At 38.4% G+C, this 25,278-nt stretch overlaps 1 protein-coding gene and 1 long non-coding RNA gene across 5 annotated transcripts in view; one reads left to right on the plus strand and one right to left on the minus strand.

Annotated features, from left to right (window-relative positions):
* Positions 1 to 413: 413 nt before the first annotated feature.
* The window catches only part of Emcn (endomucin), an 84,269-nt gene continuing 59,404 nt past the window's right edge, over positions 414 to 25,278 (plus strand). For 2 of the 3 annotated variants that reach the window (XM_034500543.2, XM_076933285.1), the window contains exon 1: positions 415 to 643. In XM_034500543.2, coding sequence (XP_034356434.1) covers positions 541 to 643 — 103 coding nt within the window. In that variant the 5' untranslated portion in view covers positions 415 to 540. Of the gene's footprint in view, positions 644 to 25,278 lie in introns of all 3 variants that reach the window. The other variant, XM_076933286.1, reaches the window with a different exon arrangement.
* The window catches only part of LOC143442138 (uncharacterized), a 42,771-nt gene continuing 37,781 nt past the window's right edge, over positions 20,289 to 25,278 (minus strand). For both annotated transcript variants that reach the window (XR_013110142.1, XR_013110143.1), the window contains exon 3: positions 20,289 to 22,747. This is a non-coding gene — a long non-coding RNA (uncharacterized LOC143442138). The remainder of the gene's footprint in view (positions 22,748 to 25,278) is intronic.

Genomic DNA, 25,278 nt, shown 5'->3' on the forward strand with positions numbered 1-25,278 from the left:
AGCAATGCGTTTGTCTCTAGAAGGTGGTCTTCACTGGCTTGGCTTATGAGTTCAGAAGCGAGAAGAAACGCCATTCCTTGTGGATTTTATGCTCAAATCCAGCCCTTTGCAAGTTACAGCCTTTTCAGCCGAACTGAGGGGCAGCTTGGTGAGGTCTTTTTACAGCTTCTCTAAAAAGCACTTTCAAAACAAAAGTTAGAAAGCTCTCTGGCCCTTTCTCAAGAAGGGTCCCTTCCTGTTCAGATCCCATCCTGACCTTTTTGTTGAAGAAGCGCAAAATAATGCAGTAACAAAAACACAAGTGGCTGCCAAAGGAAGAGAGAGGAAAAAAAAAAAAAAGAGTTCCTGTAAGGGGCTGAAACAATAAATCTCCTCTCTGCTGACCTCCCCAAGGGAGTGTGTGTGTTTCCTCTAGTTCTTTATCAGAATCCCCAAAATAAGTAGGAATGGGCAGCGTCTGCTCACATGCAGCACACCTTTTCCATTGGCTAATCCGGCCTGGCCAGGCTGGGAGGAATCGTTCCTTGCCTTGCCCAGGAGATGAAGCCACTGAGACCATCCGTGGGCACCATGTGGCTGCTTCAAGCGACTGCTGTTTTCTTCCTTCTGTCCAACAGTCTCTGCCGCGGTGAGGACGGCGAAGGTACGGTCATCTTATCTTTCTGATGGTGTGGATGGGAAATCCCAGGTAGAGGGCTTCTAGGCTCAGTTGATCTTCAGGAGGCGTCTCTGAAAGTTCTGATGAGCTCTTGGTTGGTTAGTTGGTGCATGGAGTACACGGAGTTAAGTTTGGGAAAGGAGGCAGAGGCAGTGCCACAAGTAGAGAGTTTGTTTTTACTGAAGGGAAATGCTTGCTGGTTTGAGGGCCTGAAAGTGTGTTTAATGGATTCATGAAACGTCTCAGAAAATGTGTTAACTTTTTAGGGACTAAAAATAGGATTTTTGCTAAAAATGTGCTAGGTCAAAACAAAAACAAACAAAATAATGTTCTTTTCGGTCATCGGCCCAGAATAATAAGTGGATTCGGTAAGAGTGTAAGTCCCTCATTGCAAACAATGTTGCCAATGTCTCAAACAACAGTCCCAGCTTTCTCTCAGCTCTGGTAGGTAAAGGTACCTGCAGAAGTGAATGGCGATTCACCATTAGGCAAATATTACCATCTTAGGGGACTGGGTAAGTGGAGACTGAAATGTACCGTCTTTTGTTAAGGAAATATATGCACATATAAACATAATCACATAATCCTTTGTGTAACTTTTAGAACAAGTCAAACCCACTACTTACACAGGTAATAAAAACTCAGATGCATGTTACCTTTCGTTAATGGGCAGTTGCAAGAACATTCATTTTTATTTCTAACTATTCTAAAGTAATATAAAGTAAGCAGTTAAACTTAATAGTATATTGACCTGTGCCGGACAATGCAGAGAACATAAAAATAAGGTGTTTTCCTTGTCCACAGTGGGAAATGTACCATTGAGAGGAAGAAGTGAGAGATTCTAGAATTAGACAGGTTTAGTAAGTGTAAAAGCTAAAGACACAAGCTTCCCAAAGACCCATGCAGGAGAGACTGGCTCTGACTCTGGAGGCATTCATTCTCTTCATTCTCGGTAGGTGGGAGGGCTTATGGGGTAAGGATGGGAGAGTCATCCTGAAAACTCACTTCTCATCTTATTTGCTTGTGCCCTTTGCCAAAGTTTACTGTCTACAAGATTCTAGTTTCTAAAAACAATCAATACGTGAGTTTACATTTTGCCAGTAAAATTTTAAAATACTTTTTATGAATTTAGGATAAATTGGAAGGCTCGTACACTTGCTTATCATGCACCTGGCCAGAAAGTTCTAAGAGAGACTGAGAATTTGGGTTTTCACAAAAGTGGCCATGAGATCAATGACCCTCTTCGGAGTTACTCTCTGGAAGTATTAAGAACACTGAGAATGTCAGCTCTGCAAAGCACTGCTCAAAAGTGTGTGACTCGTTAATATAATTTCTGAAAGCCCAGGCTTAGGCTCTTTACCATTTCGGGTCTACACACCTAAGAGTGTGCAGCAGGCTGCCAGTAGCTGAATGGACTGCACGTCCTTCTGACAATGAGGAAAAAAGGCCAGTGGGCTTGGCCTCCCTTCTGGGACTATAAGAAAGAAGCTACCATGGAGGACTACACAGAACAGCACACAGATTTTTTTCTACTGTGTCATTAAAGGAAAATACCAGCCTCCTCTAGCTCCTTGGTCAAGTGTCCACCCTTGCTTTAACAGTAGCAGCTTTCTAATGAGTTATTAGCCCACACTGGATAATTTCTCACTTGGGCAGTGAAAATATTTAGACAGTATTTCCTTCACATCTGCCAACAAACCTACTTGATAACTTAAAACCTGTATGTGGAGTGGGGAAAAGAGGGAAAGAGGGAAGGAGAGAGGGACTGGAGAGAGAGAGGGAGGGAGGGAGATGGAAGGAAGGGGAGAAGGAGAGATGGACTGAGGTGGGGAGAGAGGAGGTGCTGATTTTAGGAAAGGAAGTTGTATCTTGGCACCACAGATTGACAACTTGAGAATGTCCTGGGCGGGACAGAGAGATTTTCCTGTCGACGTGGATGGCTTTGATGCACCTGCCTCTGCCAGTAGATGTTTCCTTAGCAAATTGGGCACAGGAAATGAAGCATTTCCTAAGTTCACCCAGTCAGCTCTTTCCTTAACTCCCTGTACCAAGAGTACATTGAGTTCAGAGCCTCCTGGGCCCCTCACAGTTAGGATAATAAACAAATTTATCAGCAGAGTCAATTACTAGGATCTGGGAGGGAGACATTTTGGCTCTAAAATTCAGTCTGTCAAGCAAATGCATGCTTTTTTGGCTCTGAAATTGACTTCTAAATATGTTTTTTTTTTCCTTTCTGAGAAATTGAGTACTTCCCTTTCTGGTGTTTTTGCCAATCTCGGATTTAAATTAAATATGATCTAGGTGATGAGATCTTTGTTGAAATCCAGAGGATATCTGCATGGCAGCAGGAAGCTTTCGTTGCTAGGATGCTGTTCTAAGACTTTGCAGTGTACAACCTGGAAGCTGCTCTATAGAAATACGTCCCAGGGGTCCTGAAGGGAATGGTCACCCTTTCCTGAAGTCTTCTAGGTTGTGCTTCAAACTTAACAGACACTCTAGTGGCTTTTAAGTCTAGAGGGGTGAGCTTTTGACTCAGAGACTCAGAAATGTTAAATGAAGATTTCAAGAGAATGAACAGCTGGAATATATATATTCCCTCTAACATTTTATTTTTAATAGGATAGGCAGAAACAGAGCCCAGAATAATAATATCAGAAAGAACTAATTGCTAGGAGGAATTCATTTGTTATAATACTCAATTTTATAAAGCAAATGTTGATTGAACACATTATAAGGAGACCCTGCTAAGTCTGGTAACTTTATGAAAACTAATAGGAGCCATTCCTCATATTAGATAGAATTAGAAGAGGGAGAACCAAGTAATGTGAATTCTGTTTTATTATTTGATGTTTTATTGTAGGTCTTAAGGAATAAAGAGTGGTATAGAAAATTCACAAGTTGCTTAGTTTGGTTTGTTAGGAAAACACAGAAGCTCTCATAAAAATGTGATGAATGTTGCAACTTGAAATCAGGAGACTCAAGGTGAATAATAAATTTTTTAAAAATAGGGACATTGTTAAAACATCAGTGTATTCTAGTCTAGAAATATAAGGTAGCCATATTTTTAATATGGCTTCATACTAGAAAGCAGAGTGCAAAGAACAGCTATCAGGAGATGTTAAATTGCAGCATAGGAAATAGAGATGAATATCCCTGGAGGTGTAGTTCAGAGTGAGGCAGATTCTTAACTTATATAAGGCCCTGGGTTTGAGTTCCACACTTCCAACTAAATAGGAAAGAAATATAGACTCTTATAGTTGACAATTAAGAGCTGCAGAAGTGCTTGAGATGGGGTTTTATCATCTGAGTTATAAACCAGGAAGATCAATCTGTCAACAGAATATAGATTAGACTACTGGGGTCAGGAGAGATAAAAGACAAAGAAGCCGATTTACAAGTCACTAAGTCTGAAAGCTTATCATTGAGTTGTAAAGAAGGGTCTAGGGAAGAGTCTAGGGAACACCTCACAGACACAGAGTACATGTAGTTCATTGTATCATTTTTACTGCTGATGAGAGACAATCTAAGACAGGGTTCTGTGAATTCTAGAATTGGGCAAGTGATTTCAGAACAGAGACCAGAAAAGATACTAAGAGGCAGTTTACAAGAGAAACTGCTGCCAAGATGGTAAGTTTCAATTCTGCCGAGGCATGTAGGCTGAGATATGCCAGGAGCCGGAGGGGCTGTTGAGAGGTAAAGTGTGACTTATAGCTCTCCATTCAAAGGTTAATAATCTCACAGTGACAATAACATGGATACTCAGTTTCCCTCTCATCTGGGTGCCTATGCTTTGCACTCTGCATGGCACTGACTTTCCATGATAGTTAGTCATTAGAGCATCTTAGTTCTTACTCCACACTGCAAGTACCATACAGTTGCCTATAACTGGATATATACTGTATATTAAAAAACAATATAGAAAACAAATACAAATATACTATATAATACAATAGCTGAATAAGATAGTAAATCAATAGTATAAAAGTAGTTATGTGAATTTGCTTGGTCCTTCTTTTGAGCTTAATTTTCATCCATATTTCTTACCTGAAATAAGCAATCTGCTCTAGTAATTCAATGTGAAGAAAATCCAGTGGGACTAGTATGCAGCCCTCAAGCTGTTTGTTTACCAGTCTTTCCTTGGAAACTCATTTTTAAATGGTCTTTACCTAAAACTAAAAGTGATCATGTGTTATCAATGTGTGAAATACTTTCTGGATATTCATGACATTTTCTTCAACAAATTCTCTTTTAGTCTTATTTTAGAGATCACAATCATTTAGAAAATTGAGACACGTTTAGTACTTGATGGTTTCAGAAAATAATCTGTTAGATAACATTCATTTCCCTTTCCATCCCAAACTGCAGGTAAATATTATCATTTATGAACCACTCTGTGTTTTAAGTGACTAGTATTCTTTTTCATTAGTAATCAATTTCCAATGGGTTCTTTAATAATTTGAAACCCACATTTCTAAACATTGATTTTCAGAGTAAAAATTTCACTGGGATGTAAAATTCCTGCATCATATTTCTTTTCCTCCTCTTGAAATCCTAGGGTCATTTTTGTTTTATTGAGTCAGACAGTGATGTTGTTAGAGTGTGAAATCTCTCAGAAGAGAAACTTAGAAGTTCAATTGGCTTGAGTGGGATTCTATGCACCATAGCCCATGACAAAAGAATAAACATAAAAAAGTTAGTGTTCCAGTAACATCTAAAAGGCCAATTTAAAGACAAAAAAAAAACCTTCTCTTCTGAGTTTTTTGTATCCTGCAAACAGCTGTATCAGTAAAGATAATAACTGTTCCCTAAATAGAAGCAGGTACTGTGTGAGAATTAGACACCTGGTTCTTGTTCCTTGTACCTCTCCTGTGTGAACTCCAGCCATAGCTGTGGCAGCCATGTGTACACAGGTGTAAACAAACAGAATTTTGCTTCACTTCAGTGGCTATATTTTGCTTTCTGTCTGGTGCTATTCTGATACTAACATATGTTTCAGAATTCTACCTGATTATTTTTTAAATCTTTGAAACTTAGTACAGTAGCATTAGCATCGCACAAAGAAGGACACCTATGAGAATGCTTTCCCCATTCCCATCTCCCCAGCCCAGAACTTTTCTTGTCTTTCATTTTGTATTAATGTGTGTGTGTGTGTGTGTGTGTGTGTGCGCACACGTCCGCACTCACACACACACATGTGCATGCATGCGAGCGTGTGAACATATACGTATGTATGTCAGGAGGTTCCTGTTCATGTATGTATGTGTAGGAGGCAGGTCAATGCCAGGTGTCTTCTCAATAGTTTTACCATCTAATGTCTAGACACATAATTTTTCAATGAACACAGAGCCCAGTGGCTCAGTCTGTGAGTTGCAAGGATCTTGTCTCTACATTCCTCATGCTGGAATGCATCAGATATGCACCACCACGCATCATTTTTTTGGAGGGGTGGGGTGGTGTCTGAACTCAGGTTCTTAAGCACTTTGCCAACTGAGTCATGTCCCCAGCCCAGTACTTTCCTTTTCTTTCATAATTCAATACTTTCTCACTTCATCAGATTCCCTGCTCTAGTCCCCACTCTGTCTTGCAATCACAGTCCTTTATAGACTAAGGGGAAGCTCATCCTGATTTCATTCTCTGCTTCCCAGGGAACACACTCATCTTAGTGAAAACATTAGAACTTGGGTGATGGTGTGTGCCTCAATATAGATTAGTTATAGTCTCCTTACTTACACAACTCTAAAGTGTTGATTCTGCTTTTGTTGACAAGCTAAACAATATTCTAAAGAGAACCTGTTCTCAAGAAATCTGTTGTGTTTGTATAGATTCAGTAATGAGTTTTATGTCTAAAAAGTCAATATCATTGATTTTACTGAAATGTGCACTGCTTATTAATCTCCCCAATAAGTAATCTCCTCACTGAAACATTTAGAAAGTGTGTTCAGGACCAGAACATGGTGATCATACTTGAATCTGGCCCACATCAGCCCTGAGCAGTATCTGCACATCTGTGAGCATCTGCCATTGGTGGTGCTGAGAACTTTATGTGGTTTTTTTGTCCCCTCATTTCAAGGCCATCTGTATCACACCTGTTTTACTGTCTAAGGAGCAGAGGCTCAAAAATAGTGTGATGTGATAGTGGGGTCACATGCCAGGGGATCAAGCAAGTCTGAAGCTCTTCAGAACTTCCCACGTAGCTTGCTACTTTCCAGTGTGGTAACACTTCAATCACTTGAGTTTCCTGATGATAAAAGAAATAGTGGAGTTAGAGATCTACCAATCAGAACAGCTGAGAAACCACTGCTGCCTCTTATGGCATCTACAAACTTTCTGCTTAGAAATGAACATTTTTATTATGCTAGGTTCTAATGAATCTCATGTGACAAGTTAGAAGGAGCTGTAGTCATTTGGGCCCCTGCCTTTTGTTATGATGGCTGGAAGAAGTGGACCTGTATCTAAGTGTCAGCAAAACAGATATGGGGTTTATAGGAGCAGAGGGAGGAAGTAAAGGGAAATTTACTGAATTAATCCCTTAATGTTGAATTATAATAATTCTAGAATCAGACTTTCTGGATTCGCATTCTGTCTGTTGGGTGGATTATTTAACTTCCAGCATCCTGAGTTATTAACTAGGGATAAGCTCAATCCTTGCCTCACAGGGACACTGAAGGAGAAAGGGAAGTGACATATGCAGGCAGGTGCTGTAGAATGTGTGGCAAGTCCTGTACAAATTTTACTCTACTTTGGGGCTTAAAGTTCCAGCACATATTATATCCCATCATTTAGATAAAATATTTTATTCCAAATTGACTCCAATTAGAATCAATTAATAAAAATATTGTTAACTCTCAAATGATAAAAGTTCATGAGAAAATTTCACACAATATGATTTTATTCTAGGAAGATGAACAGTGAGTTAGGTTGTAATTACAACATGTGCAAGTAAAAATTATATATGTGAATTTGTGTAATTTCTAGAATATTGTTTATATTTGTAAGTTGTTATGGTAGAATCCAACCCCAATAAGCCTGTGCAAGAAAAACACAACTCAATTAATACAAGTGAAAACTGCACGCCTAGATTGGGCAGATCTACCATTACACTACTCTCCTCTCCATCTATGAGATCCCTTGCTACTTGTAGTTTTTCCAGGCCACATGCTTCTGCTCCATCTTCCTCCCACTCTTCTTCTGTCTTCCTCTCTGTTCTTCCTTCCCTTGTCTCCCTCTTTCTCTCCCTCTCTCTCTCCAAAACTTTCAGCTCTACCTTTCCCTTCCAGTGCCCAATCACTAGCTCTAGCTTTTATGTTACAAGTTAACATGGGAAGAAGTTTCACATGAAATCACCTGAGTACTTCACTCCTTGTCTGAGGCAGCGCATCTTGGCGGAGTGAAATTAGCATCAAAATACAAACAGCACCAGGGCAATCTACAACATTAAGTTATTAAGCCTACTTCATTAATTTAACACTCAGATCAGTAGGTATAAAAGGAGACTCAAATTCCTTTAATGGTGTGACTCCATTAATGATACATTGACCATTCTTTAGGAGAGATACTATGTGGACAGCACAAACTAAACATAGTGGGTTTTAAAAGAAGAAAGAAAATGCACTGTTGCTTGGTAGAAACATAGGCGTGGATCTTGGAGGTGGAGATGGGTAAGTGTTATCAAAACACATAGACAAAATAAATTTCCAGAGAACTAATAAAATATTATTTTTAAAAGTTTATATTTAATGGAAAATCATTTCAATTGAAAATCGCCAATATCTACTTTTTTTTTAAGGCAGGGTCTCTCAGTAAGTAGCCCTGGGTGCCCTTAAACTTGTGTAGTCGAGCCAGGCCTTATAAACTGACAGAAATCTGCTGTTTCTGCCTCTTGAGGGCTGGGATCAAAAGCATGTGCTGCCATATACAGCAGCCCTAAAAATGGTTTCAATCTTTTGTACAAGATTAAGTATTAGTAGGTCTGAGATGTGAGATGTGTCAGTGATGGAGACTCGGCCATGATGTGATGAGAAGTCTCATCTTGCTTCTGTGTGTGACAGGTGTAGTTACCACCCTGAACGTATGTTAGCATTGATTCCTCCATCAGACAACAGAGAAAAGGATATATATTGATAACAACTCATGCTACACATCAATGAGAAATCTACTTTTTAAATGCCATATAGACTATGAATTCCCATTGGGCTGTTTATGCTTATGGCAACTAATACTGAAACCACAGAGTCAATAAGCAGAAGGATTTATAGACCTCAGGATTCTGTCTTAAAAACTGGGATGCTGCCATCCAGCACTTCTCCTATAGACACATACCTTATGCTAGAGTGTGTGTGTGTGTGTGTGTGTGTATGTGTGTGTGTGTGTGTGTGTTTGTTCACATCCCAATGGCCATGTTTTAAAAGAATGCTTGAGTTATAAAAATCACACACAAAACACAGAAAACCATTTGTATCACACATTGGCTTTATTTTTAACAGAAGTGGGAAAAGAAATTTGTTTTTGTGGTAAGAAGTGTGAAATTCCGCTCTTAGAGTGTGAGCAAGTGTGAGGGCACAGACTGTAGATCCTGGATTCTCTCCCCAGGGGAGAGAGGCCAGCTTCATTCCAGGCCTCCCACTCCTCTGACCAACTCTGGCATGGCCCCTGCTTTTGTCGCTCTGCAAGTGAATTTTAAAAGATGGGAGTTACTTGTTTAAATACATTGAATTAGCTAGTTAGGATTTATTGATAGCAATTGCACTATTGAGATCGGGCCATTTAATGATTAAATCCTGCGACTCAATGAGCTTTTTGCAACTCTTTTTTTTTTTTCAGCTTTGTTTACTTGATCTAATTTTATGCCAGATTCTAAAACTTGCAAAGATTGCAAAATAAAATAACAATAATAAAATACAATGATGCTAATTACCTACCCACCTGTCAGTAGGATCAGTCTACCACCTAACTGTATATGAATTTTCAGACATCAAGGACAATGTCTCATGATCCTTTTGTCCTTTTCCCATGCTCTATCTGTGGATACATAGTAGACGGTTAGAAACTGGCCTTTCTTTAATGTGGAAAATTGTATTTCACTGCATGCCGTCAGAGTTAATAAGACACAGGGCATCCCAGAGGTGTTCTGATATTTGGGTGCATGTTCATTTTTATCCTGATGTCCTAGTTTGTTTCTTTGATGCTGTGATAACACACTATGGCCGAAGCAACTCGGGAGAGTGCGTATTTGGTGTATAGGTTAAAGTCCATCTTTGGGAGAAACCAAGGCAACAATTTAGAGGCAGGAACTGAAGCAGAAACCATGAAAGAGCATTGTTTTTGCTTTGATCCCATTCTCAAGTTCAGCTACTTGCCCAGCGATGGCACTGCCTATAGTAGGCCATGCATTTGTACATCGATTGGCCATTAAGAAAACTGGGATTCCCTTTTCCACAGTATGTCTGGGTGTTGTGTTAACAAGAACCAACTGTGACACTTGGCTAACAGAGAATCTGTGAGGTCTTTCCTTTTGAGGTCTATTCTTGGTTGGTTACATTTACGTGGCAGGCTCTGTAGAGCTGGCCTGCCACCTTAGTTTGCCTGATGCAGATTGTGCTGGCCTATGGATCAATGCATCTCCCCAAATGATACCAGAATGGCCCGCAACTATGGATTCAGACCATTTTACAAAGAAAAACAAGAGGTCACATTATTCTCTGCACCATCTGTCAGGTCATTCTGAGCTATTACAGGCTGGGCGGTGGTGGTGCACGCCTTTAATCCCAGCACTTGGGAGGCAGAGGCAGGCGGATTTCTGAGTTCGAGGCCAGCCTGGTCTACAGAGTGAGTTCCAGGACAGCCAGGACTACACAGATAAACCCTGTCTCGAAAAACAAAAAAAAAAAAAAAAAAAAAAAAAAAAAAAAAAAAAAAAGAAAGAAAGAAAGAAAGGAAAGAAAAAACTGAGCTATTACAGATCAATTAAAAGCACATTCATTAAGTTTTTCACAAGTAGCACTTCTCAAGTTAATCTCAGTCTATTCCTGCAAAAGTGGAGACATTAGATCCTTTAGTCATTCTGAAGTTTTGCATTTCCATAGCCCCAAATGCCATTTATGTGGTTGATATGGGTGTTAAGTCTTCGCAGAAAAAGAAAGACCTGATCCCTCACAACACATTCATCTAAGTATTATTTTAATAAGAAATTATATAGATTATCTTTAAAAGATTGAACATACTGGGTAACATAACAGAGTCCTTATATTTTTCCTGGTTGAGACCTGGCTGATACTAAAACCAGGACTAAGCAATATGGAGACACACTGTCCTCCGAGACAGGAGTCCTCAGTCTCAGCTGCTAGTGGCTTCAGTTTATCTTGTGTCTGAAGCAAACGGAGTTTTCACGTTCTTCAGTCTGAATCTTCCATGTCTAGAAAGCAAATAAAGTTAGGCTGAATGATGACAATGTTCCTTCCAGATCTATAGTTTTGTGTTTTTATTGTAACCAGCAACTTTGTGTATCTTGCCCCCGGTTGCCTTGCCTCTCCTTCACCCTGACACTGCCAGGGATATCTGTTCCAGATTAGGGCTCAGCTCCAGAGATTCTCATCCGGACCGCCTGGTGGAGGGGACTTGGCATGTGAAAGACCTCTGTGCTACCAGGGATCATGTAAACAAAACCCCCTTCTGTTTTAATGACACTGTTCTTATATATTAGCATCTGGGAACAGTTCCAAGGATACTGGAGACCAAAAAATGATCTGAAAAACTGACTCAGAGAGGGAGAGGAGCTGTGTGAGAGACCTGGGATGGGGCAGATATGGCCCATGGAAGACGGCCCTTAAAGTTCTTCTGATTGAGAGGAGAGTGTTCATCTGGGCCTGTAGTCACTGTCCAGGCATCAGTTCACTGTCTCACCTCACAGCTCACACTGGGGAGTTTACTTTTCAAGGAAATTTTCAGAGTTTTCTGCTTTCAGGAAAATATTTAGTAAGAATTCATTATCTTACTTTTTTTTTCTTGTACTAGTTTAGGACAATAGGAAAGTAGACGTGGCCAAGAAAAATATTATTTGAGCTACTGAAATTCCCCTAGGCAACAAAACTTAAATCCCTAAGTTTTCTGACACCCCCCCCCTTTTTTAAAGGGCCCCTACAGCACTTATTCATGAGATGTTGGTGTTCACTCTCCAGCCTTGTCCTTCTTCCCACCCTGTAGGCTACTGAAGAAAATTATCTACTTTTAATAATAACTTAATTACGGAAGACAATGCCACATTCTTTCCAGAGTCTGGTGTGCAGTTGGAATGCGTCTGATAATTCAAACACAAAGCTGGCTCCCACAATACATTAAGATACAAAATAGTAAGATACGAAATGTTTGAGGACACTCAGAGGAGGAAATGACATTAACATAGAGACTCATTAACATCGAGACTGTGACTTTGTGGCTCCTAAGTTACATGTGTGTAAAAGTGTCTACTATTGGAAGACAACACCTGGTTTCAGGCAGTAGGTTCACTACCTTGATAACACTCAGTAAATTAGGATCAGGTACAAGAAGGGCTTAGGAATGTCTCCCAGAGATCAGAAACGAGACATCCTTGCCTTGAAATGAAAAGCTATGCCGTTTGTCCACAAAGCATTTAATAATTTCAGGAGACATCTTTTTTAAAAAAAATTAATAAAACAGGATAGTCACAAAGAGAAAAGGAAAGGAACAATAGGAAAGAGGGAGGATTTTCCTGCACGTCCTTAGGATCCCATGCTCATACTTACTCATAAGTTATTCCTGAGTTGCACGGACCCTGTGGAAACATGCTTTTTTCCTAACTGTGGGAGCTCTTCCACACTGCCTGCTCCTCCCACGACCTGGCTGCCTGTGTACTCTGCCTGTGTACACTGCTGCCGATTGTGTAACTCCTGTTGCATCTAAGCAACCAGTATACGGTACAAAATCATCACCATGTATTTGATGTTTAATCCATAATGAACAATTACAGTATCATTTTGTACAGCTAGCTAGGCTTCTTGGTTCAGTATTTTTCTGTTTTTCAAGATGAAGAATATTTCTCTTAAATCATTGTTATAAATAATTACTAGCACAAATTTATGGTATGATTTCATAGGCTTAAGAAATCAGAGAACTTACAGTACTATTAAAATTACAGAGAACACAAATCATGATATGAGATTAAGTTTTGCTTGGTTCCTCTCATCTCCATCTTACTGGTTGTTGACCATAAACTTCCTGTCCTTGATGAAACTCTTGGAGACACATTCTTTATTCCCCTTAGTCTTATAATGGACAGTTATGTAGAAAAGTAAATTTGAAGAATGTCTGAATTTAAAATTAGAAAATAATCAAAAATAACAATTGAAATTTCAGTTCTATAAGTTATGACAGCCTGTGATAAGATTTTACCATGTAACTGAAAGACCCCAAAAGGGGACCCTCACCCAAGTCCGGACCTGCACGAACCCAAGGACACACAAGAGACCTTCTTGATGCAATTGCAGAGGAGGTTTAATGACAAGGGCCCTTGGGCCGGAACAAATCTCACGCAAGAGATACAGGTTCCAACCTGAAACCCAGGAAACTTGGGATATTTATAGGTAGGGGTTGGGGAGAGCGGGAAAATTTGGCACTGTTACATATGATTGGTTGCACTTTCACGCGGCTACACATGATTGGGTATTTCAAACATCAGCAGCTTGCAGAACTGGCAGAACTTGCAGAACCTCGGATCTCCCAGAAAGGGAGGGAGAGAGAAGTAAACAACAGATAGCCTATCACTCACTTGGGCTTGTTTGGACTTGTCTGAGCACGCCCTTGCATGCCTTTATTTTTGGTCACCCTGCCCCTGCAGGGACTTAATATTTTATTATGACTAAATTTAACAAATTGTTGGTGGTCTTTGCTGACCCTGAATTTTTTGTTATTGTTTCAACGCTGCTTTCAAATTTTATTTTCACAGTAACATTTTTTTAAATTCTCTTTTTACTTTTACCTATTCACTGTGAGAGTGTGGGAGTATGGGTGCATCCATGCTGAGGGGTGAATTTGGATGTCAGAGGGCAACTCACAGGAGTTGGTTCTTTCCTTCCCCTATGTGGGTGCAGGGAATTGAACTCAGATCATCAGGCTTGAAGGCATATGTCTTTATCCAACTAAGCCAGCCCCAACTTAGAGTCTTTACAGTTTCCATTTCTGACCCCTGTCCCTGCTCAGGTTCTTCCATGGCTATTCCGTGTTAGGAGCAGAGATGGGCAGTTGTCACAGTGTCGAATGAAGTTCACTATTTGAGGTGGCCATTTGAGGAAGAAATGTCTTCCTCCATAGGGCCATATATGTGGACAGTCGGTCACCAGTAGGTGGCACTGTTTGAGGGAAGTTATGGAACTTGTAGAAGTTGGAGTTTTGATAGAGGAATTACATCACTAGAATCAGGTTTTGAAGGTTTGTAGTACAGATGAAATGTGATTGACCAGCTTCAATGATGCCATGCCATGGCCACCTGATGCCATGCCTTCTCAGACATTATAGACTCAGACTCTGGAGCAATACACCAAATAAACCCCTTTTCCTTAGGTTGTTTCTGTTCATCATAGTTTATCATAGCAACATAGACAAAGTAAAAAGAAACTGTTCATCTCTTCACTGAACTGCATGCAGAAATAATAACAAACATACTTTAGCCATCATTAATAAGATGAAAAACCTTATACTGACCAAAGCACAAAAATACATATACAAACCAATTGCATGAAATTAAAACCATCAAATCTAAATCCTATTACATTTGCATGAGTATAGAGTCTGTAAGGCAAAAGTGAGAATTGGTACAATGTCAGGCAGAGCTCACTTGTATAAAGGTGGGTGGTAGATCATTCATAAAAGCACATTCCCAAAGAGCTCCCAGCCCTTGTTAGCCCAGCTGGGAGCTAAGATTTTACCTGTTCTATGTGCATTCACTTTTGTCACTTTGGTATCTTGCATTGTATAATTAAAAACAAACCATTTTGAAGACATCAAGAAAGTCCTGAAAAAATGTAGCTAACGCAGTCCCACTACTTAGTTGGTGCTTAGTTGGTGAGTGGAAAAGAGTGAGTGTTCATTTGTAAAGCATTCGATTATAGGAATGCTAAGAACTACAAATGAAATTAATCAACAAGGCTTCAGGCAGGTGGGACAACCTGAGCTCAGAATAGAATGTAGATTCTGAGCTTAGAAATTTAACAATTAAATTTCAATTTATTAAGATGAATGTAAGCAGCCTTATTTGGTAGATAAGAGTCTTCAAGGTCTAAAGTGTGATTAGCACTGATCTGAGGTTGAACACGTTTAATCATAAAATCTTAGGAAACGTTAGAGAAGACAGCCCCAGAGGAAAACCATCTGTAGCTTTCCTAAATGTTTGTTATGAGAATGGGTTCTTTTGTCAAATAAGGCTTCATGATGTTCAGTCCTACACAATTTGTGGATTTTCTATTTCACCACATCACTAGAAGAATAATACCTATTAGTACAGAGATATTGTGCATTTGTAAGCTTGAATCATGCCATTGATTTTGTCTCAATCCACATTTAGTCTCTTGAGTTTTAGCTTTTCATTAAACTTTGCTTATTTGACTTTTGAAACTGACCATGTAACAACCCCCTTCCTTAGGCTCCTCCCCTTCAGGGAAGTAAAGATCTGCAAGATGTAAATGCTTCCAATTATTTCAGCAGAGGCATTCATTGTCCTTAATTAGCTGATGAATCTGGTGATGACGATAGAGGCTTATGTCTGCCATCTCAACAAAGTGAAGATCGATGATGTAGACTGAGGTGGACCACTCAAGATTTGCCCAGGAGTACTGTTGGTGATGCTAGGCCATATCTTCTTAAGTTCAGGTTTGTTTGCTGTGTTTCTTGGTGCCGAAGACAGGAAATCATTACCAGGAACGTTTTCAACTATCTCAGAAATCTTTAGTTCCTTTTAAATTTTAATTTTCCCCAGAAATCCATCTACAGCAAAGTAGAAGCACTTTTAAAATATTTGCAAAGTGATGAAACATTTATGAAAAGTGCTCCCAAGCAAAGCAGTGTGCCTTGTCTCCCAGTGGAGTTCTTTAGTACCAAAGCATATGAACTGGAATTTAATAACAATAGTACAGCACTTGAGTATCCACTGGGAATTAAAAAAAAAAAAAATTATACATGCAATCTCTACAAACCCCTAAAATCCAGACAAGGAGGTAAGGTAGCTATTATTTTAAATTTATAATAAACTTTTAAATTCTTTTTAAAAATATTTGTCTTTATGTTTTTAACTATACATATGTGCATTTCTTATGAGTGTAGGTGCCACTGAGTCCAGAAGAGGGAATCAAATATGGAGCTGGGATTATAGGTGGTTGTAAGCCAATCGGTGTAGGTGTTGAGAATGGAAGTCGGGTCCTAACAAGATCAAGATGTGCTTTTAATCATTGTGTTATCTCTCCAACCCAGAATTTAACAAACCATGTAAATAAGACTACAGGTATCTTAAAAGTGGTGCTAAATTTCCTATATTAGTAAAGAGAAAAATAGCACAAGTAAACTAAACTTAAAAGTTTAGCCAAGAAGTAGATTTTTCTGTGACTTAAAAGTTGAATATTGACATGTAAAAATGGATTAACCTGTAAAAAAATAAGTTATACACACAAGATGTACACTCAAAGACATTAAAAAAATCTTGGGCAATATACCTGCCAAGTGCACAAACTATGAGCATCACAGTTTTAAGATGCAAACATAAATCTTTTTCGTTGGTAACTAACATTTATATCATTATAGAGCACCAACATTTATATCATTATGTAGCACAGTTTCAAGACATAGTGGACGTTCAGTAAGTATGTTGAGTGAAAACAACTAAGTGTCTCATTGTAGGCTCTAGGAACTGTCTGGACAAGATGCTGGGGAGTGCTGGGGAAGGATTACAGCAAGTACAACTGAGCTTTGATGGAGGGAAAACCACCTGCATTATAGAGGGGCATTATTAAAGAAAAAGAGGGAAATGTAACACCATACAACTAAAATTAGAAATAACAATGCCTTAATTAAGAGATGGCAAGGAGTCTAGCTTATCTGATGGAAGTCCATAGAAATTAGAGTAAGTAAGTTCAAGTTATAAAAAGAAAAGAAAAAAACCTGCAAAGATTCCTCTAAGATGCAGAAATTTATGCTTTAAAATTTAAGTATCACAGGAGTAATCACAGGACTCTGTTTATTGTCCTGCGTGTTCTTTGACTATTGGTGTTTATTGTCTTGCTTGTTTCTTGACTATTTGCCTTTATTGTATTGCTAGTTCCTCAACCTAGAACTGACCTTAATACTTGCATGTAATCTAAATGGTATAAAATCAAAAAAGGAGGAGGAGGAATGGGATAGGGGATTCAAAGGGAGGGTAATGGGGAAAGGGGATAACATCTGAAATGTAAGTAAATAAAATATCGAATAAAAAAATGAAAAGAAACATCTAAGTATCTCTGTCTTGACAGTAACTTGTGGTCGCCAGGTCAGCACGTACCCATTGCACTTTGTCTGGTGGTATTTGTAACTCTGAGTAAGTCATTTCCACAAAGTGTTGGAACTAAGCTGGATAACTAGAAAGTACAATAACAGTTTTCTACCTTGCTTTCTTGAGTTGGCTTATCTGGTGGAATAATCAAGGATCTTCAACTGAGAAAAATCTGAGCTCTTCCTACAAGGCCAGCACCGCACTTAATCAGCCCTGTGGGTGGCCTGAATCCATTTTTTTCTAAGTGGCTTCTTCAAATCCATCCTACCTTTAGCCTGGCCAGTCCCAGTCAACACCTTACAGGTGTCAGAGAGTGATAAAAACAAAGCCCAGAATCAGTCTAAGCTTTCATCAAACTGCTGCTATAAGGAGGAATAAAAGATGGTTGTTTTTAAAAACTGCATGTTTAGGAATAATTTACAATGCAATATGAGCTACTTAATATACTGCTGCCAATGAAAACTGACACTGTATTTCAATTTTCAAGACAAATTCATTTAGATGCTATGAAATATTATTTATTCCACATCCTGCTTCTCCTCCTGGAATTCAATTTACACGTTTAGCAATATTAGTTTTTCTTTGATAACTCTACTCTTGCTTAAAATTCAAAAAGTAAAAATGAAATTTGTACGGTTGTAAGAATGGAACCATGGTTGGAGACATAGCCATGGTTACTCCCTAGTTTCTGTATAACACAACTGTCTTAGTTAGGGTTTTACTGCTGTGAACAGACACTATGACCAAGGTAACAATTATAAGGACAGCAATTGAGGTTGGCTTACAGGTTCAGAGGTTCAGTCCATTATCATCAAGGCAAGAACATGGGAATGTCCAGGCAGGCATGGTGCAGGAGGAGCTGAGAGTTCTACATGTTCCTCTGAAGGCTTCTATGAAGAGACTCACCTCCAGGCAGCTAGAAGGAGAGTCTTAAAGCCTACCCCACAATCACACATCTACTTCAACAAGGCCACACCTTCTAATAGTGCCACTCCCTGGGCCAAGCATATACAAACTATCATAACTTTATCAAAATTTAAAAATAAAATATTATATTCCTAAACATAGATGGGTTTTTTTGGCTATCATTTACTGTCTTCTTAATTCTTATGTCAATCTTCCATTTTCTAGTTTTCCTCTTATATTTTGGTTTTCACTTCATATTTACACCTTCTAAACTTTATCCTTAAAATTAACAATGATTTTTCTAATGCTCTTGTTTTCATCTTGTCTCTTGCCTTATTATTTAATATATTTTAAAATGTCATTTAATTTACTACCCTTTCAAAGTTGGATTTGAATTACTCTTTCAAATTAAAAGATCAGATTTCTTAGACTACTAGTGTCATGAACTGTTTCCCCGAGCATCTGGAGTTCCCATAGCCTGGAGTGGTAAGGTCATAGCAGAGTTGGTCTTCTGAAAAGCAGGGTCCCAAATGTGAGGTGAAATCCAGGTGGAGTCAGGACAGTCAAGGGACTCAAGGGGCTGTTCCTCCCATGTTTCCATAGATGAAGCAGTTTAATGATTTGTAGTTTAATCTGTTCTGTTGCTAGCTATGACACATGAAATGAGAAATCAAGTCTTACTTGAGTCTATTAGATTGTTGTGAGCCTTTTGGCTCTGTTTTATATAAAATAGCTCCTCTGCATTGGTATTAGAGACATGAAATGACTGTCAGTCATCTGCTCTGCCTTTATTTTCTTTTGTTATCAATCCTTCAAATAATAGTGATCTTTGGGATCGTGTGCAGTTAAGTTGCAGAGGAAGTGGATATAATCCCTACTATAATGAGAAAAATGAACAAAGGGATTGATTTTCCTTTAGATGCAGAAGCTATGATTTGGTACAATATAATATCCACTCCTGATTGGCAACCTTAAAGTCCTTTGTCAAGAACACCATTTCCAATGTGTGTGAAATGGTACAGCTTATGTCACTGGATGCTCTAAATGGTCGTAGAATTAAATAATATTGGCCCATATTAGCACTTACATCTGGTTTCCCGAGGCAGATCAATGTGGTTTATGTTTATGTTTTTACTATGTTTGCTGGTTTCTCTTTAAAGTTGAGAAAGCAGGAATCAAATTGTAGCCATCATAAGTGTCTATCAAAAATTCAAACACTGAAATTTAGTTGTGTGTCTACAATGCAAGAATTTGTGAGGCAAGAACAGGAGGAAATCAGTTTTGAGACTGGCATGGTTCTACAGCAAATTCAAGATGACTTTGAGGTACATAGTGATATCTATCTCAGAATAAAACAAACAAATAAATAAATAAATAAATAAATAAATAAATAAATAAATCTTCCTGCTCTATAGTGAAGGCTGCACAAATAGTTTGGTGGTAAAACACTTGCTCCCAGCATGTGTGTGTGCGCGCACACACACACACACCCCAACTGTAGTAGCTTTCATATTACTAATTTTTATAATTACTTCTACTAAGATCTGCAATGCCATTTTATACTGTATATCATAGTATTACATATTGTAACATGAACTGACTTTTTAAAAAATGAACTGATATTAAGAGAAAGGAGTAGTTGTAGATAAAGGAAAAGCTTTGAAAACTCATGTAACCCATCTTTCTAAGAACTCAAACTTTCATAGACTGCTGCAGGCTTTTGTTTATTTATTTATTTTTCTAGCTTCGGGTCCCTCACTAGAGCCTGTGTCAGTAGACAAGGTTTTCAGTGGCACACTGATGATTAGTAAACAACTCCTCTGAACATACCACATGCATTTTTCTTCAACCTCTGTTACGGAAGAATAAGAAGAGTGATGTCTTCATTACAGTCTCGCTGAAAACATGAAAACTGCCATGAACACGTGGAATGATCCAGAAGTTATTTCCAGACTTTAAAATGGCTCTACACTTAACCATAAATCCAAGCTTGTACTGTATTATGCTCGATGAGCGTCACAGAGGAGCTGAATTTTCTTTCAGAATAATAATAAATATGTTAGTAATGCTGTGAACATAGACATAAATCCAGAAACTCCCTCTTACTCTTTCACATGGTCACTGTAAATTTAAAGCAATTCCTTATTCTTCAGTTTTTAGCAGGTTTTAGTTTTAGCTAACTCACTTTAAAGGGTAGAAAAATTGCAATATTGTACATATTCAGTCCAGTTCAAACAAAACTTACTATTACTGAGCATTTAATAAACATTAAGGACCTAATGACAAATTCTCCACTAGCAGACAAAGATACACAGGTGTCCGTGAAAGCCATTAAGATTGCCTGAAAAAAAGATAACTCTCACATTTTTCATAAGTCTAAAGTCCCAAAATGTTTAATTATATTAAACATATCCCAGAGGTCTATATTAATGATATATTGATAATAATGTGAGATTACATATATTGATTTTTCTGTTATGTATGTATCTCTGTTACTATGTCGAGAAAGTAAAATTAATTGTTGTGAAGTAAATTTGTCTTCAAAATTAACAAAAATCAATGCATAAATATTCCCTGGGATACCCTCCTGGCCTTGAGATTTGGAAAACATTATGAAATACTTTCCTCAGTACTGGAGATCCCCAGGTGGGGGTAAAACTTGCACCTGTACCAAAGTGTTCGAGTCTATTTCTTCTAATGATCTCATCTGTGTTAAAGCAAAAAATTTACAGCCAACAGCATGAAGAAAAGGCACCCAGACAATTTATAGTTAGCCTCTGCTTCACAAACACACATTTACAACACAGAAAACATATGGTTCTGGATTTAGTGGATGATATTTAATTGAATAAGAAAAGGATTTTAAATAACCTCAATGCTACCTATATTTCTTTGTTCCTTAATGCAATACCATAATGTGACTGAAAATGTACTCTGAGCCCTTGGGAAATGTCAGAAAGTGTGACAGATGATGGGAAATAGTCTCACACGTATCTTTATTTCCAGCTTTCTGCATCCATCAAATCGTGCTCGTCTCTTGGTTCTTCAGGGCACGTCCTTTAACTTTTCTTTAGCAGAAACTAAAATGTGTTTCCCCTTTTTATCATCACAGCAGATAACAACATGTAACTAAGCTTCTACTGTACACTGTAGATGCCAGTGAAGGCAGGGAGGTTGCCACTAGAAAGGCACAGAGAGAAGGTCACATTTAAGTTATTTCTGCTACAGTATTATTATAATTCCATCTCAACCTTGGTCACTCCTTTACTCCCACATTCTCAGGGATTACAAATTAGTTTCTGGTATTCAGCAAATCCAGTTCTCTAGTCCTTTCTTTTATATCTGGTTCTGGGAGTCAATTTAAATGTGCAAGATCATCTATTCTAAGGGTGAGTCTGACCATGTGTTCCTCAATAAATACCATAAATACCAAATAGTCCAGTCTTCACCTTGGATTTTAGAAAGGAATCTTGGAGTACTTAATTTTTCTAGTGAAAATTGTAGGGCAGTATCATAGAACAAGTTCCCATGTATAAGTAATGAGGTGTGCACACATCAATTAGAAAGAACAAGCATGCAGTTCACTTCTTGTTCTTCTTGCCAGTGAATGTAGGCTTCCAGTCATGAATTCTCTGCAGGATGTCAGGATGTATGCTTCCCATCCCGGAGCTGAGAGTGTATCCTGGAAATGTGTCAATTGCCTACTACTATGTTTTAAAAACAACAACAAACAACAAAATCTGTTGCATCTGTCCCACAAGATGCAGAGTTATTTTTAAATGTGTGAGATATAGTTGACCCACAAGTGACTTCTTTGATGTCATCGTAAGAGACTACTTCAAAATATTTATTTTTAAAAAACAGTGTAGCATTACAAAGCTAACCTCTAAAATCAAAACCACAGAAGGAACACAGTTTCATCTCTGTCCTCAGATTAGTACCCGATGTTCTCCCACTGAACATGTGCTATCAGACCAGTTTTCTCTCAGCACTATGGAGACACTATGTGTGAACACATGCAGAGAGAGAAAGCAGGATTCTGTGCTGACACTCAGAGCTACTCTATACTACAACTAAAGGACTGTGGGCTCCCTGGCCATTGAGATTTGCTTATTTATTTTTAATTATATAGTATCAGTCATGAGTGCTGAATGTGATTCTCTACTTGAAAAAGATGACTAAATCAAAGATAAAATTTCTCACTTAGTGTTATGATGCTATTAAAAGCCACTGAAGACATGCTATCTGATGGCTTATGGCAGCAGCTCTCTCAACAATGTGAAGAGAACTACCCCATTTACAAACAAAATGCCTGAGACCTTTAGAGAAATTATATGTGTACCCCCTGAACAAGGAAAGAGAAATAAAACGCTCCAAAGCAAATTTAAGTATCATTATATTAACAGAGCTCATTGATATATAAAATGGTACATTTTTGAGTCATTAAATTAATATATAGACATATGTAGTGTAAAAATCAACCCTGGTTGAAACTTTGGGTCACAATAGTCATTCGCTCACATTGGGAAAATTATCTGTCAAATTCTGACAGAAATGTGACACAGTACTTTTCTTGTTCACCATTTGAGGCCAGCTCTCAAGTTCACTTTCTTCTTCTCTGAATTCTTTCTTTCCAATTACTTTACTCATGGTTTCTGGAGAAAAAAAAAAACGTTATCAGTATACTAGTAAAAGAAAACAATAAAAATAACATAAAAATTGTCAAATGGTTACCCCAAAAAAGACCCAATTAAAAGAATCTGATTATAATTTTGAAAGAAGTTAAGTTTTCCTCAAAAAAGTTTTATTAACTTGAGTCTACTGGTGGAGTTAAAGATATGGCTTACCTAAGTATGTCACAGCAATGTTACCAAATAGTGTAAATCTATGTGTCCTTGTGATAAAACTCTAAAATTTTCTTCATGTCATTGATGTTTCTAATAGATTTAAACCCAAGTCTAAACAGCTCATTGACTTTCTCATCTATCTTTTATATGTAATACTCTATGATGTTTGTTTCCATAAGACTGAAAACTGACATTGTATAAATCAGCCTTCATCACCATAATGAAATAACAAATACAATAAACTTCATAAACAGAAAAATTTTTTTACTCCATTTTCAAGGTTCAAGGGCATGGAACTACATCTGCTTGGGTTTTGGCTGTGTTATCTGTTGGCACGCTGTAAATAACTATCCAGTAGACTGTGTTTACATGTGAGACTGGAAGCAGAGGGACAGAGGTCAGCTTTTATAGCCAACTCTCTTATATAAGCCATCCTAGAATCCCATGAGGACCACCTTCCTTCTGCATGCACCTGTACAGTGGCCCAAGGACCTTCCAATAGGTTCACTTAAAGAGTCCATCATTTCCCAACAGCATCATCCCGTAAATACACTGTTAGCATCTGAGCTTTATGAGGCTCAACAGCATCAAATGCAGCAGACATTTAAAGTATTAAGCAACTTGTATATGACCACATAGTTGGTGAGTGAAAGAGCCTGGGATCAAAACAGGCCCAGAGCTACTCCCAACATTAGGCACATCCCTTTCTTACTTTTTTCTAAGAAATTATTTTAATTTATTATCTTCTGTTTATAGAGGACATTATATATACACACATGTAAATACACACACATACATATGAATTGTGGGCTAAGACATTCTCTTCTAGTTCTCTTGTAACATGAAAGCTTTTTGTTATGATTATAGTTATATCCCCTGACTAGAAAGAGTAATGAAGCAGTACTAACTACTTAGCAATCTCTCACTTTTTCTTGGTCTCACTTTTTTTTTTCAGTTCTGGTAGTCTGGTTTGCATGTCTTCATGAACTCCCCTTTAGGGGTGGGCTCAGTTTGAAGACTCCTTGCACTTCCTGTATCTGGAGGTTGGCATCTTTCCATAGATTGCAAAATTTTCAGTCATTAGTTCCACAATGTGTGGCCCTTTTCACTTTCTCCTCCTACTTAATTATTATTGAATATGATGGATGTATCTCTTGAACTATTACTTTTTTGTGTGTGTATGTGTCTTTTTGCTCCCCAAATCCAATGACAGGGAATGTCTGTCTTAGAGCTCCCTGCTCGCTTCTTCAGCTCGTCTTACCCGCTGAACTTCCCACTGCATCTTTCAGTTCAATCTCCATGATCTACTCATCCCTAGCGTTTCACTTTTTGTTATTGTTCTTTTATTCATACCAAGCCTCACTTTGTTCATTCAGTGCTTATAAACATTTCTATGACAGTGACATCTCTTCTCTGTGGGGTCTTAAGATAAGCTTTAGAGTCATGCGAAACACAATAAACTCCTATCTGTAGCCCATCTGGTTCCTCAGAGAAGCAATAGCATCTAAGATAGTATACTGCTGTTGTAGAAGCAGATGCATGAATGAATGAAAATATCAACCCAGAATGAACACATGTGCCATGGCTTTCAGCAAAGGCACCAAGTGTGCACATTTAGAGAGGAGCTATTTTCTCGGTAAATGATATTGAGAAGCTAGATATTCATGTGTCAAAGAATTAAATTGAACCCTGTCACACGGCATATGCAAACATCAACTTAAAATAGATTAAAGACTTGTATATAAGACGTGAAGGTGTTCAAGCAAGCAAAACAAAACAATAAGTAAATGGTATTGCATCAAAATAAAAACATCTGGACAACATGGCAGCCAATAGACTGAGGAAGAGGTCGGAGAGGTTGGAGAAAGCAGTCACCTAGCAAAGGTTAATTGCCAAAATAATTGAGGAACTCAATGAACTATAGAAGGGAGAGAGCCTGATTTAAAATGGGTAAGAGAAAGCTTGCAGTGTTGACAGAAGTTCAAGGTAGCCAGTATAAAAAGCAGTTAGAAGTTAACACATTAAAAAAATTTAAAAAAAGAAGAAATGAAGTAATCAGGCTGGGGACATGTTGCAGTTAAAATTTAAAAACAGCAGCACCCAACCTGGCTTGTTGTTATGGTGCCCGCCATGTTCCCAACTAGGCAAGCCACAAGCAGTGGCATGTTTCCACTGTTGCTCGGCTCAGGTGGGCCAGAAGCACCTGCCCTGACACCCAAGAGATGCCAGCATGGGAGATGGCTCTGCCAATCTCCCATGCTGTCTCCACAATGCTTGGCTGAGCCCAGACCATCCGGCTATCTATGTGGTACCTGGTAGAAATAAGACTCTAAAGCTTA

The sequence above is a fragment of the Arvicanthis niloticus genome, chromosome 4 (genome assembly GCF_011762505.2).
Source record: "Arvicanthis niloticus isolate mArvNil1 chromosome 4, mArvNil1.pat.X, whole genome shotgun sequence".
NCBI lineage: Eukaryota > Metazoa > Chordata > Mammalia > Rodentia > Muridae > Arvicanthis > Arvicanthis niloticus.